The sequence below is a fragment of the Hyaena hyaena genome, unplaced genomic scaffold (assembly GCF_003009895.1).
Source record: "Hyaena hyaena isolate Hyena2069 unplaced genomic scaffold, ASM300989v1 scaffold_896, whole genome shotgun sequence".
In the NCBI taxonomy this organism is placed as follows: Eukaryota; Metazoa; Chordata; class Mammalia; order Carnivora; family Hyaenidae; genus Hyaena; species Hyaena hyaena.
In genome coordinates, this window is record NW_024081528.1 from 185031 (window position 1) to 198583 (window position 13553).

At 38.0% G+C, this 13553-nt stretch overlaps 1 protein-coding gene across 1 annotated transcript in view; it reads left to right on the forward strand.

The window, feature by feature from the left end:
* The window catches only part of LOC120222614 (amyloid beta precursor protein binding family B member 1 interacting protein), a 105039-nt gene that overhangs the window by 38195 nt on the left and 53291 nt on the right, over window positions 1-13553 (forward strand). The window contains exons 3-5 of the mRNA XM_039220500.1: window positions 4668-4755; window positions 7953-8245; window positions 9545-9622. Of these exons, the coding sequence (XP_039076431.1) occupies window positions 4668-4755; window positions 7953-8245; window positions 9545-9622 (459 nt within the window). The remainder of the gene's footprint in view (window positions 1-4667; window positions 4756-7952; window positions 8246-9544; window positions 9623-13553) is intronic.

Here is a 13553-nt window from a genome sequence, read left to right on the forward strand (position 1 = left end):
TGGCAGTTCCCATGCTCATCATGTTCAAATATTAGCCAAAAAAGGAATTTTTCTCCCAAGCAAACCCTCATAACCATCACCCCACTGAACTATTTCACTTTCAGTTACTTTTATATAAAGACTGGCTTAGTCAGTTAAGCATCTGACTCTTGATTTCAGCTCAGGTCATGAGATCAAGCCACACATCAGGGTCTGTGCTGACAGCGCAGAGCCTGCTTGAGATTATCTCTTTCCAGCTCTCTTTGCCCCTCCCTGACTCATGCGTACACTCTCTCAAAAAAGATAAACACACATTTTAAAAAAAACAGTAGGCAGGAAAATCACCTGAATCTTTAAAGAATCTTTACTAAGATTCTTTACCAATCTTTGAGGAAATGCTACATTTTAAAGGATAAGTGGGAGTTATCACAGCTTCTGATTAGACTGTAAGAACTTAGTCCTCTCAGAGTAGCATGAAGACCACTGAGGCAGCTTCACGTCTAGGAAAAAGCTACTGGCACCAGAACTGGATTAACTCAGACCACCCCCATGTTGGGCCAACTGGAGCCCAGGGGGCTACTGACCTGAGGACCAGTGAACCAGGTTACAAAGTCAGGTAAGCATTAGCGTGTCTTGTAGTGTTATCATAAATGCTTCTTTGATTCAGAGCATAGTCATCTCATCACTTTTCACATAAAATATTATAATAAGAATAACCCAGTAGTCCTAAATAAGACAGAGATCTTAAAGGTTTCCACAAAATAAATTAAGAATAGTCTATGTTTTAAAAAATATTTATTTCAGGAAAAATAAATCAATTTTAGTTAGCACCCACTTAAAGTTCGTGTAAAATTCAAGAAAGTTTAGACACTATGAAGGAAGAAACAAAATGAGACAATAAGATGAAAGGGTTCTGATTCACAATGAGTGTTAGGCCTGTAAACACACCCCTATCAAGGAGGGGACTTAACGTGGGCCCTGAAATAGAAGGGTTAAGGGACCATCTATGGTCCCTCTCCCTTCACTCACTACTGTTCCAGAGGGGTGACTGTTCTGATTGGTCACAGTCTGGGGTTTTCACAGGACCACAGCTGAGTGTTGTTACTCTAACTCAGGAGTGGGGACAGGGCTCCCTGTAATGTCTTGAACCTGCCTCCACTCCAGGGCTTCTGATGTTTGCCCTTTCTTTATTGTGCTCATGTGGATATAGTCATGGAGCTTGCTTGGCTAATACACTTCTCCCAACAGGTAGGCCTTAAGATTTCATAGTAAAGAGAAAGCCCCACTTTGTCCTTGAATCTAAAATCTAGGCTTCATTTCAGCCATTATCAAGTGTGCTTTGACCTTATTGGATATTTTCTGAGCCATTAGAAAAGCTGTATTTTGATCCACATTCATCGATTTTGTACACATTGTTATTTGAAACTGCAGTGTGGGTAAGATGGTTGGATTAAGCAAAGGCTTCCTAATTTCCCAAAAGAGCAAAATTAGAGGAAACTAAAGTGTAATAAGGTAATTTTAACTTTTTCATTTTGAAATAATTTTAAGCTTAGAGAAAAGTTGAAAGAATAATACAAAGAACTCACATTTGGGGGCACCTGGGTGGCTCAGTCAGTTAAGCATCCAACTCTTGATTTCAGCTCAGGTCATGATCTCATGCTCATGGGATTGCTTGTTGGTCTCTGTGCCGAACATGGATCCTGCTTGGGATTCCCTCTTGCCCCTCACACACACACACACACACACACACACACACACACACACGCATGCGTGCACACTGTCTGTCTGTCTGTCTCTCTCTCTCTCTCAAATAAATAAACATTAAAAAAACAAAAGCCAAAGAATTCCCATTTACTTTTCTCCCAAATTGCTCATTAACATTTACTCCATTTGCATTATCATTCCCTATGTCTCTCTTTCCATACATTTACATGTGTGTTATGTGTATGTATGTATGTTTACATATATATATTTATGCATATAGAAACTGTGTATATGCATGTGTATCTATTCATAGAGAGACATAAAGGCTAGAAACCAGTACATATACTAACTGGATTTTTCATACAGAAGGGGAAACAAGCTGCTTTCACTATTTGTATGACAAAAATTTAAATATACAAATATCCAGAAAAATATGAAAAAGAAGAGGTAATGATACATGAAAACAGATTCATGAAACAGATTTAGATCCAAATATACAAGAATTTAAAATATGCTAAAATTGATATTTTAAATAAGTAGAAAGAAGAACTATTTAATAAATTGTGTTGGGATAATATCCAGAAAATGAAAAGCTGAATTTCTATGTCATACCTTACACCAAAATGAGTTCCATGAGTCAAAGATCTAAATATATGAAATATATCCATAGAATAAAACATGAGAGAAATGTTTATCTAATCTTAAGATGTAGGTAGCTTTTCTGAGAGGAATATGACACCCCTAAGCCATGAAAGAAAGAAGGAAATACATATATAAAAAGTTTAAATATCTACATGGCAAAGAACAAATAAATAAACTGAATATGAAAAATAAATAAAAATCAACAAAAACAAAACTATTTTATTGGTCACCATTGGAAATTGACAGAGCATTAACCTATTACTCTGAAAATCAATACATAAAGAGAAATAACTAGACATTTGCCTTGGTCTTTCTATAGTTCCAGTCACACTATACTTTAGACTAAACAAATAATTGGTGAAAGTTCTTCTTTATAGTAAAATTCCAATTAAACATTGGAAAGGAATGAAGAATATCTGATGAAATACATTTTCAAGCATGTGATTTTTAAGGTTAGTGAGTACAGAGCAATGTTCTTGATCTTTAGTCATTCACATATCACCTTTATGATTGTTGCCAAGCTCCTACCCTCTGTCCTGTTATTTTCTTAATGTTTGTTGTTAATTGGTTTTTAAAATTAAACCTTATCTCAAATAGATTAGATGTTCTTATTTAGTTTTTCATAAACATCCAAAGAAGATATACAGTAATTTAAGTTTTAATTTTCATTGTGATTTTGTATACCACCTAAATCATTCACCAGACACATAGAGAACATATTTACTTCATATTGGGCTTTGAGTGACTTTCCTAGGATAAAGGGAGCTCCTTCTGGAAATCAGTTTCTTGTCTTCTTTTCCTTCTAACTGGAAGCTTGTTTTATCACACATGTATATATTAATATTCTGTTAGAGAACCACTTCTAATTTCTTTGAATAGCATACTAAATTATATCCTGAGCAAAGATTAATTGGCTACCCTAATTGTGATGTTAGACTTCTTAGTCACAGTGAAGGGATTCATTGATGAAGTTCTTTGCATTTTCCTTTGTTCCAGTATTTGCCCCATTGTTCATCCATCAACTTCCTCTCTTCTCCATGGTTTTGCTTATTCTGTTTTTCAGAATGAATTCTGGGGCTGCAGTCACTTTACTTACATTTTATCCTTAATACAAACTTGCTAGGATTACTTTTTTTAACTTCTTAATTAGTGGTCCTTTTTGTTTCTACTTATAATTGAACATCTCAAACATATAAAGATTTGTTTCCTTCAGACATTTAAGACATGAACAAGGATATTAATTACCAAATCCAATTAACAGCAAAGGATGCACTCACTATCATGAACATGTTCATGTTCGGAATGGGGGAAATCACCTCTCAAACTATAGACATAAAAACATTTTTGGAAATTTAGATTGTATATGTAATACAGCTTTCATGGAGGATGTCACCTTTTCAATCCAAAGCTGTTATTTACAAAATTGATAACTTATTCTGTCTTAATTTTTTTAAATTTATTTCTGAGAGAGAGAGAGAGACCGTGTGAGCAGGGGAGGGTCAGAGAGAGAGTGAGGGAGATACAGAATCCAAAGCAGGCTGCAGGCTCAGAGCCAGCCGTCAGCACAGAGCCCCATGCAAGGCTCAAACCCACGAACCGTGAGATCATGACCTGAAACAAAGTCAGATGCCCAACTGACTGAGCCACCCAGGTGCCCTAGTCTTAATTTTTTTTTAACAAGAGTTTTATTACATAAGAAAAAGCATAGGGGCACCTGGGTGGTTCAGTTGGTTGAGTGTCCAACTTCAACCCAGGCCATGATCTCGAGGTTCACAAGTTCGAACCCTGTATTGGGTTCTGTGCTGACAGCTTAGAGCCTGGAGCCTGCTTCAGATTCTGTTTCCCTTTCTCTCCCCCTCCCTAGCTCGTGCTCTCTCTTTCTCTTAAAAATAAATAAAAACATTTAAAAATTTTTTGAAAGAAAAAGCATAATTTTTACTATTTAAACGGAAGATTCATCCTGAAACAACTTTTATCTTCCAAGTGACTAGACATTCCTTTTCTTTGATGTCATTACTTAAGTCCTTACAGAATTACATACAGTATGTGTCACAAATGCACCATTACAGATTTTTTCTGTTATTTCTAGAAGTTAACTATCTCATACTCATCATTCTTCATTGACCTGCTCTGTTTCAAGGTATACCTTGTAGAACAATTTTGATGTTGTAATTTTCTGTAGGAGTAAAAAATCATATAAAGCATTTTTCATGCAAGAATACAGTTTTTAAAGAACATGTTTAGAAAGAAAATGTGTGAGCAATAAATGATTTTTGACTTAGTGATTAAAATATACTACGAAGGTGGTGAATAACTTTGGGGACGGGGATCTATTTTCACAGAGTTTAGGAGTTGACACTCTTCCTCCTCCTGAACCCAAACCGCCAAGAGCTGAATTCAACTACAGTGTGGGTTTTAAGGATTTAAATGGTAAGCAAAATAATTTCTTTTCTTAAGTAATTTGAAATCATAATGATGACTAAAATCTGTACAGAATTATGATTTGAAACCAAAAATGGAAGGAACTTGGACATTTTGATCTCTTGGATGTCAGACTGTATTTTATGGTGCTTGGATTAAATTGGGGTGCAAGAAGGTATTTTTGCCTACAATGAAAGGGAATATTATCCTGCATTTATGTAAAGTATCAAAGCTATTTTTTTAAGTAAAGGGAGTTTCTTCTTACTACTAAGCCCTGAGAGTAATAAGATACAATAGTATAAGAAAATATTAATAAGGAAATGTCCCATCAAAGATAATAATGAACTATCCATTTCAGAATGATTGATAATATATGTATGGGTGCTTCAAAATAATTTTGATTGGTATATAATTAATATATATTTGCTCTGACATTTTTTTATCTTCCCTGAGATCGTCACATTATTTTATTAACAAAAATCTCTCTTTTTATTGAGTGCAAAGACAATCTTTAGCCTTTGTGTTATTCAAATTGCAGCAAATCTTGAAGTAATTGCTTCCAAGTTGATGAGAATTCATTGCAACTCTTGAAAAAGATTTTCCAAAGACGTGCAGTATGCACTAAAAAAATGAAAAACAAAGTAATTGAGAAGCCCAATTACAGAGATCCAGAATTCCAAGATTTTTTTTTTTTCCTGTTACTCACGGGGTTTCTTTGTTTCTGTTATTTCCAATGATTGTTTTTATAAACCTTTAAGTTCCAATGCCTATATCTGGATAAATTATATAATACATCTTTTCTGACTTATTTTACTACCTTCTTTTCTGTTTGCCGTATAAATTTACTATTCCTGGCATCATTTCCAGGTTAAGATTGAATGATGGTAACTTTCATGACATTTTAGAAGAAGCAGTATACCTTGGTAAATTGTGTGACATTAATAAAAAACATATATTTGCACATATGAACAATGCAGATTTGCCTCATCACACTCACTGTGGCTGAGTGCTTTAATCAATTTGGTTAAAATTAAGAATTAATCAATACTGCAGTTATAGTCAACTCAACTAGTGCTTTCTAAACACTCAATACCTAGTATCCAAAAATTACTGAAAATGATAGAAACAAAGAAACCCAGGGATAACATAGTAATGTTTAGGCATAGTAACAAGAAACATGTCATTAAGAAGATAAGACATATACATGTGGCACAAGTTGAGTATAGGACAAAACCATTAAAAACTACTGATGTGTACTGAAAATTAAATGTGTTGGTAATTAGAAAAGAAATAGGCTTTTTACTGTCTTCACTTAAAACATTGATAAAATGAGTTAAAAATATTTTGCCCAAAGTCATTCAAAGCGTTAGTGATACACTTCCTAACAGAACCCATTTATGTCTTATTCCTCAATTCTGTGTTGCTCACTTCTGTACTGATATAGTTAAGATTATGATTTTCTTTAGACATTGTTAACATGAGAACTGTTACGGGAACTCTGTCCCTAAAATTTTTATAAATGATTAAAATCATTTGCTAATATGGCAACTGTCACAATGCTATTGCTGATATTAGGAAATTATGAATATACTTCATTTGTTCTACATATATTTTCTTTGAAATTTTTAAAAGTAATTTAACTTAATTTTATGAAGAAGTTACGTGCAAAAATGGCTTAGCAGAAAATAAATCCTTTTTAAACAGTTAGGAGATCCACACTTGAGTCCAAGTTCTATACACTAGACCTATTAGCATTAGTATAATATGCTACATGGTGTTTACTTTGATGGCGTTTGGCAATAAATTATTTCACAGAGCTTCATGGTTGTTGCTGAGTAAGCTGCATTTCCTCGTTCCAGTTCATCCTGCACATAGCAGGTGACTCTTCCTCATGGATGGCTTCCATACTGCACATCCTGTGCTCATTACATTTGCCATCCAGTGAGTGCCTGCTCAGCGAAGCACTCCTCTAACATTGCTCACTGACACCACTCCCCCATAGGCCCTGTAGTCTGTCTGCTTTCAGGATCACGTGTCTGATCACCCATCACACATGGAAGAAATTCCATTGAGAACTGTCCTTCCTCACCCTCACTCTGAAAATCCGTATCTGTCCTCTTCTAAAAGTTAACTCTCAGCTCACCACCTTATGAAGGCTTTAGCACTTAACCCCAGTTCTTAAAAATTATTTTTTACTTCTAACCTTCTGCTGATAATCATTAATCACTCTTTCTTTGAATGTGAGAGTTTCTGTAGTTGGATGGTGTGCCTACCAGAAGCTCTATCTTTTCCACATGTCTCAAAGCATACTAAACCCTGATTGGTTGAAACATACTTTCTTCCAAATATATTTATCATTGGTACTCTGACTGCTCCTAAAGCCTGGGGAAAACTCCCCTTCCATCTGTTTCCAACATCTCACCTCCCCTCCTTTTCTAAAACTCTCACATCTTACACCAGAATATATAAGAATTCCTACTTAGGCAACTGATCATGTGTGTGGATCAGACTTTATAGCTAATCTGTGAGGGTAGAAAATAAACTTTTCTCCTTTTATGGGGGTAGGAGGTGGAGGAGAAATTCGGCTTTGTTGAGGTATAATTGACAAAATTGCAAGACATTTAAAGTCTAAAATGTGATGAGTCGATATATGTATCCATTGTAAAAGGATTTCCTCCATAGAGTAAACTAACATACCCATCGGGGCACCTGGGTGGCTCAGTCCGTTAAGTGTCTGACTTTGGCTCAGGTCATGATCTTGTTTGAGTTTGAGTTTGAGCCCCACATTGGGCTCTGTGCTGACAGCTCAGAGCCTTGAGCCTGCCTCTTTGCTCCTCCCGCCCCCCCATACTCTTCTCTCTCAAAAATGAATAAACATTAAAAAAATAACACATCCATCACCTCATGTATTTATTTACCCTCTTTGATATTGTTGTTGAGAATATTTAAATTCTACTCTCTCAGCAAATTTCAGTTATATAACAGTATTATCAACTGTGGTCACCATGTTATACATTGGTTCCTGAGACCTTATTCATCTTTATAACTGAAAGTTTGTGCTCTTTCGCCAGCCTCTCCCTGTTTCCCCCACACCCCTGCCCCTGACAACCCGTACGCAAATATCACTCTTAAAAATGACCTTCTTTCTGTTTTTCCAGGTACAAATTGTTACTTTGATCATTAATGTGATGATTTTTTTCTATCAGAGTCCTTAAATGCACTGGAAGACCAAGATTTAGATGCTCTCATGGCAGATCTGGTAGCAGACATAAGTGAGGCGGAGCAGAGGACAATCCAGGCACAGAAAGAGCCCTCTCAGAATCAACATCATCCAGCACCGCTGGACATACCAGATTTCAGCGGGGCAGCCGCCCTTGATTACAGAGCAAATGTAGCTGTAACTAGTGTTAGCCAATATGAGGATGATTTACCACCTCCGCCAGCTGATCCCATGTTAGACCTTCCACTGCCACCGCCGCCTCCCGAACCTCTCTCTCAGGTAAGTGTGTGGGGCAGAGATGGCAAGACTCTTGACCTTGGCTACCCATGGTCTTTGACTTTCTTCAAAATGACATTACATTCATAAGTATCTGAATTTCTGAGATACTGAAACGCGGATACTGAGTACGTTCATTGTAAAGTTAGAGTTCTCCATAAAGAGACACCTTGGTGTGTATAAAGAACATATCGGGGTCTCATTCAGGAACTATTACAACTCGGCTTAAATTTGTATTTGTATGCAACACTCCCTGATAGCACTCAACCTTTTAGGGTAATGTTTTATTAAGTTGGCATGACCTGTGCAGTAGATTTTATATCATATCTGTGTCTCTGGTGCTAGCCCAGTATGTAAAAAATTGAAAACATTCCTTACATGCTTCTGAATTGAATTCAATGGAATTTTGTTGAATTTGGCTGCCTCTTCGGTAGGGCAAATATATATATATGAACCCTTTGTAATGTCACATTGGGTAGGGTTGGATGGAACATTTACTTACAAAAATCAAAGCGCTTTAGGGGTGCCTTGGTGGCTTAGTCCGTTGAGCATCCAGTTCTTAATTCAGTTCAGGTCATTATCCCAGGGTTATACAATTGAGACCTGCATTGAGCCCCGCATTGGGCTGTGCATTGAATATAGAGTCTGCTTAAGAATCTATCTCTTTCTCCTTCTGTCCCTCTTCCCCACTCATGTGCGCTCTCTCTCTCTCTCTCTCTCTCTCTCTAAAATAAATAATAATAATAAATAAATCAAGGAGCTTCAGGCTCATAAAATACTTCACTCCCTTTTTTGCCTGCTCATCTATGTTTGTCAGTGTTTTCTTGGTGAATTGTAAGTTTAGGTTTGAGTTTGAGTCTTAGCTTTTGGAAAGCAAAGGACCCCTTGAAGAATCAAATAAAAATTAAGACCCCCCCCAGAATATGTATGCTGATCCAGAAGAATATACATAATCTCAGAGAGTGCTCACATCCTTGAAATCCACCTGTAGATTCCTCAGGTTAAACCCCAGTTTTGAGCCACTCAGAGATTTCTGTGGACTAAATATGTGAAGCTCTTTCAGAGTCATCATTTTATCTTTGAAGGTACTATTTCTAACATACAAAGAGTGACTGCTTTCTACGTCTTTGGGTGGAAGATTTTTGTTGTGGTCATTTAAATTCTGAAAATCAAACGTGAAATTTGGTGCCTCCTAACACAGCCTTTTGTCAATACAATGTAGCTCAGACATTAGCCATGGCCCAGGTGCTTTCTCCCTGCTGTTTTCTAGTGGATGGTGTTGAATATCTTGGTGTTTTACAGGAAGAAGAAGCAGCCCAAGCCAAAGCGGATAAAATTAAGCTAGCATTGGAAAAACTGAAGGAAGCCAAGGTCAAGAAGGTAAACTGAATCGCTTTTGCATGGGGCCATTAAGTTAATGACATACTTTTATGCTTAATGAAAAAAAAAATTAAAATTTCTAGTGGTGTTTTCCAAATAGGCATAATTTTTTTTTTAATTTTAGGACAGATAATTACATAGTTATTCTTCCTGTAACACTAGTTAGCTCATTTGTGATTGATAAATAGAGATCTATTTAATATAAATCTGGACGTTTCCAAGTTTCTACCCCCAGGGCTCTTTCCCCTGGAAGCCCCTTCCTGGATTCTGCTCAGAGCTCATGTAACAGCAAGTGGCGCCACCTTCTGGGCCCACTTAACTGGGTCAGAGCTCCGCTTCCATTGGCCTTGCCTTAGCATTTCCACAGTTGCTTTTGTACATTTTTCATAACCCCTGAGGCAGCCTCTAGCCCCATTGCCAGCCCTAGATGTCCTGATTATTTCCCGAGATCCCAAATGTTTTGACTAGTGCTCTGGGTTCAAAGTTGCATATATTTTGAGTGGTCTGTCTAATCCTATTCTCCCAATACCTGCAGTTTCATTGTGTGTCTTCTGCAGACCATAGGCTTTCTAGGAACACATATATTATTACATTATAACAGAAACACATGTATTTAACCTCAGTAGAAGCGCATACCTAATAATAGTTAAGGGTTAATAATAGTTGGTTTGGTAACTTAGGAGAAAGATGAAACAGTCTTATTTCACTTCCTGAAGCAGATACCATGTCTGAGACCACTTAAGAACTTTTTACTTCTAGCTGGATAAACTGTTCTTTTCACAGAGCATAAGACCTTACATTCCTGCAGTACTTCTCAGGGTTCCTTGAATGGTGTTCAATACATGTTGAATGATATTCAGTAAATAGTCCTTGACTATCCATCCCTGGGTCCAGACGTTCGAGATTCATCTATGAGAGTCTTCCCAGATGAATCTGGTTGATTTCATTCATTCTAAACATGCATGAGCTTCTTTACCATCATTCTTCCCTGTTCTCTACATGTGATTAAATCCTGTGGTCAGTTATTGGAATCATGCATCCTCAGCTGCCTGGCCCTTCTGTACCCTTATACTTGCCTCATTAAGCCCTGGCTAAATCCAGCCCTCCTCCTAGTCAATCTGGCCCTCAGCAGTGCCGAGGCTTCCCAACAATGCAAGCGCTCTCCTGCCAACCTAGGAGACGATTTCTACCTGTTCTCTCTTTCCACATCCACATTCTCTCAGCTAATGATGTTGCTGCCTATTGCACTGAGAAAATAGCGGGACTCAGAAGGAAGGTTCCAGAGGCTCCTGACATACTTACCTTCCTGCCTGCCAGCACCTATGACATGTAGCCCATAGTCTTTCCTGTAACTGTGGATGAGCAGTCATGTTTCTAAGACCAGCCTCTTATGTGCTACAGTTCCCATCCTGTCTTCTCGCCCCTCCCATGCTAAAGCCTCCAGTGGTACCCCATCTCACACAGAAAAGCCCAATCCTCACAGCAGTTTAAAGCCCCTAGATGGTCTGGCTGACCACTATCCCCCACTACCTACCCCATTCTTGCTACCTGGTCTCACCACTGCTCTTCAGACACTCCAGGAATGCTCTGGCCTCAGGACCTTTGCACTTTACAGTGTCCTGCCTCAAAAACTCTTCCCCAGATACTGGTGGGTTTTTCTCTTTTCCTCCCCTAGGTCTGGTCATCTGCACAGCGAGGCCTTCTGATCTGACATTGCACTCACACACTCTCCAATAATCCCAACCTTTCCCTACTTTCTTTCTCCTCTGTGCTCATCGCCATCCAACATACTATCTACTTTACCTCTCCTACATTTCCTCCTCACCCCCACAGAAGTTCCTCCAGGGATTTCTGTGTTTTCTTCACAGATGCATCCCCATCTCATAGAACAGGTGCTGGATTTATAGATATACACCAGCCGAGGCAATGTCTCTTTCTGTGTAGAGTTAAATTCTAGAGGGGCAGGAAGTGCTAGGAAGAAAGTAAAGCAGAAAGAAGTGATGGAGAGTGCCTGAGCCACTCCGAGGTGGACGTAGTAATGGGGGAGGCCTCTCTGAGGAGGCGGTGCTTAAGCAAAGACCTGGGCAGCAAGAAGAGGCCAGCCCCCCTGCACATGATAGGGGAGTGTCCCGGGCAGGCTGGGTGGCCATTGCTCAAAGAGCCATTGAGTAGGAGGGAAAGTGGAGGAGGAGTTGAGGTCAGAGAGGCAGGCCAGACCACACAGCCACACAGACCCAAGGAAGAGTCTGGAATATATTATAAGTGCATTGGGAAGCCATTTGAGGGTTTTTAACTGGGGATATATCTGGTTTTCAAAGATCATCCTGGCTGCTTCATGGATTGAAGTGGAAATGGATTGTGGGGAAAGAATGGCAAGCAGGGTAGCCTGTTCTACAGCTCACACTAGCACTGTGCCTCACTGTACATAAACGTGGGCCACACTGGGTCAGTGACTTTACCTGTAGGTGAAAAAAAAAGAAAAAGAAAACACAGAAGGAAATGAGTACAAAGAAAATTCACAATTACTTAAACTATTTTAAAACACTGGATTGTTTATAAAACGGGGGGGAGGGGAGCACATTGGCTGTATTTTCAGAGGGGAAGTGAAAAGAGAAGTCAATTGTTAGATAAAAAGGTAGGACAGCTAGCTTGTTCAGTCGATTTGCTTCGACTGGAAGTTAAGAGACAGGTAGGAGATAGCAGCTGTTTCCTGCAGTGTATCAGAAAGCCAGAGAACTTCAACTATTATTTAGGTGAGGTGAATTGTAACAGTAAACACAACGCCCAACCTGTCTTGATTCAATGAAGATTGTCAAACAGAAGCCACTCTGATCAGTGGGAAAGGGAAGAAAATTAAGAAGCCAAGTTGTACATTTGGTGTGATTTCACATGGTCCAAATGTTTCCTTAACACAGAAGGCTGTGAGCACAGAACATTAAGAAAATAACAGAGACATGCTGTACATTACTAACATAACTAAGATGTGCTCATACATAGTCTACAACATGGAAATGGAATCTGTTTGAAGTACTCTACCCTCAAGTACTCCATAAGGTATTGACATCATTTTGGATTGTGAATGCTGTATACACATACATAACATAACATAACACATAACATGCTTATGTTACAAAACTTTTGGAACTGGAAGTGGGATCAGACTCACTGATTAGTTTCATGTGTTTGTTCATTTGCTTTAAAGCTCCATGACACAGGAGAGCAATTCCATGTGTCAATTTTATCATGGAAGCAAAGAAATGTATATCAGAAATGATTTAGGCCTAGAATAGTCTTTTATTTAACAAATTGCAAAAGGAAAAGAAGAAATGATAAAAACCATAAAGTTCATATGTAACAGATTAGAAAGGGGAGGTTTTTTTCATCCTTGAATCATTATATCCTGTATCAAACAGTGGAGATGCGAAAAGCGCTCCAGTTGCTAAATCACATAACAGGGATCTAGCATCATTACATGTTAGTGTAGCTACTCTTCAGCTTGTAAATGTGACAGAAGCTATGAAGAATAGTAAATATAATTTCTTCTTGCTGAAAGTTGCCAGCCTTCTCTTGCTTTCTCTTTTATTTTCCAAGTTCTGTAATTCTAGACATTCATAACTACATGTGGATTAAATTTTGTTTGCAATTTCTGCCAAAAAAAATAATACAACAAAGCTTCATCACCGTGAAATTATGTGGCTTAGGTTTTTTTCCTCTATCTAAAAACAAAACAAAACATGAACATGTTTTCTCTTCTCAAAAATACCTAAGCAAAAATGAAATGTGGTCAAACATTAATTTTTCCTTCAGGAGATTAAGACTTCTAAATCCTAACTTTGGCCATGTTTTGTAGGACATATAGCTACTCCACGTCAGTAATTCTCAGCAGAGGGGAGTCTGGGTAGCTCCATCAGTTAAGCATCCGACTCTTAAT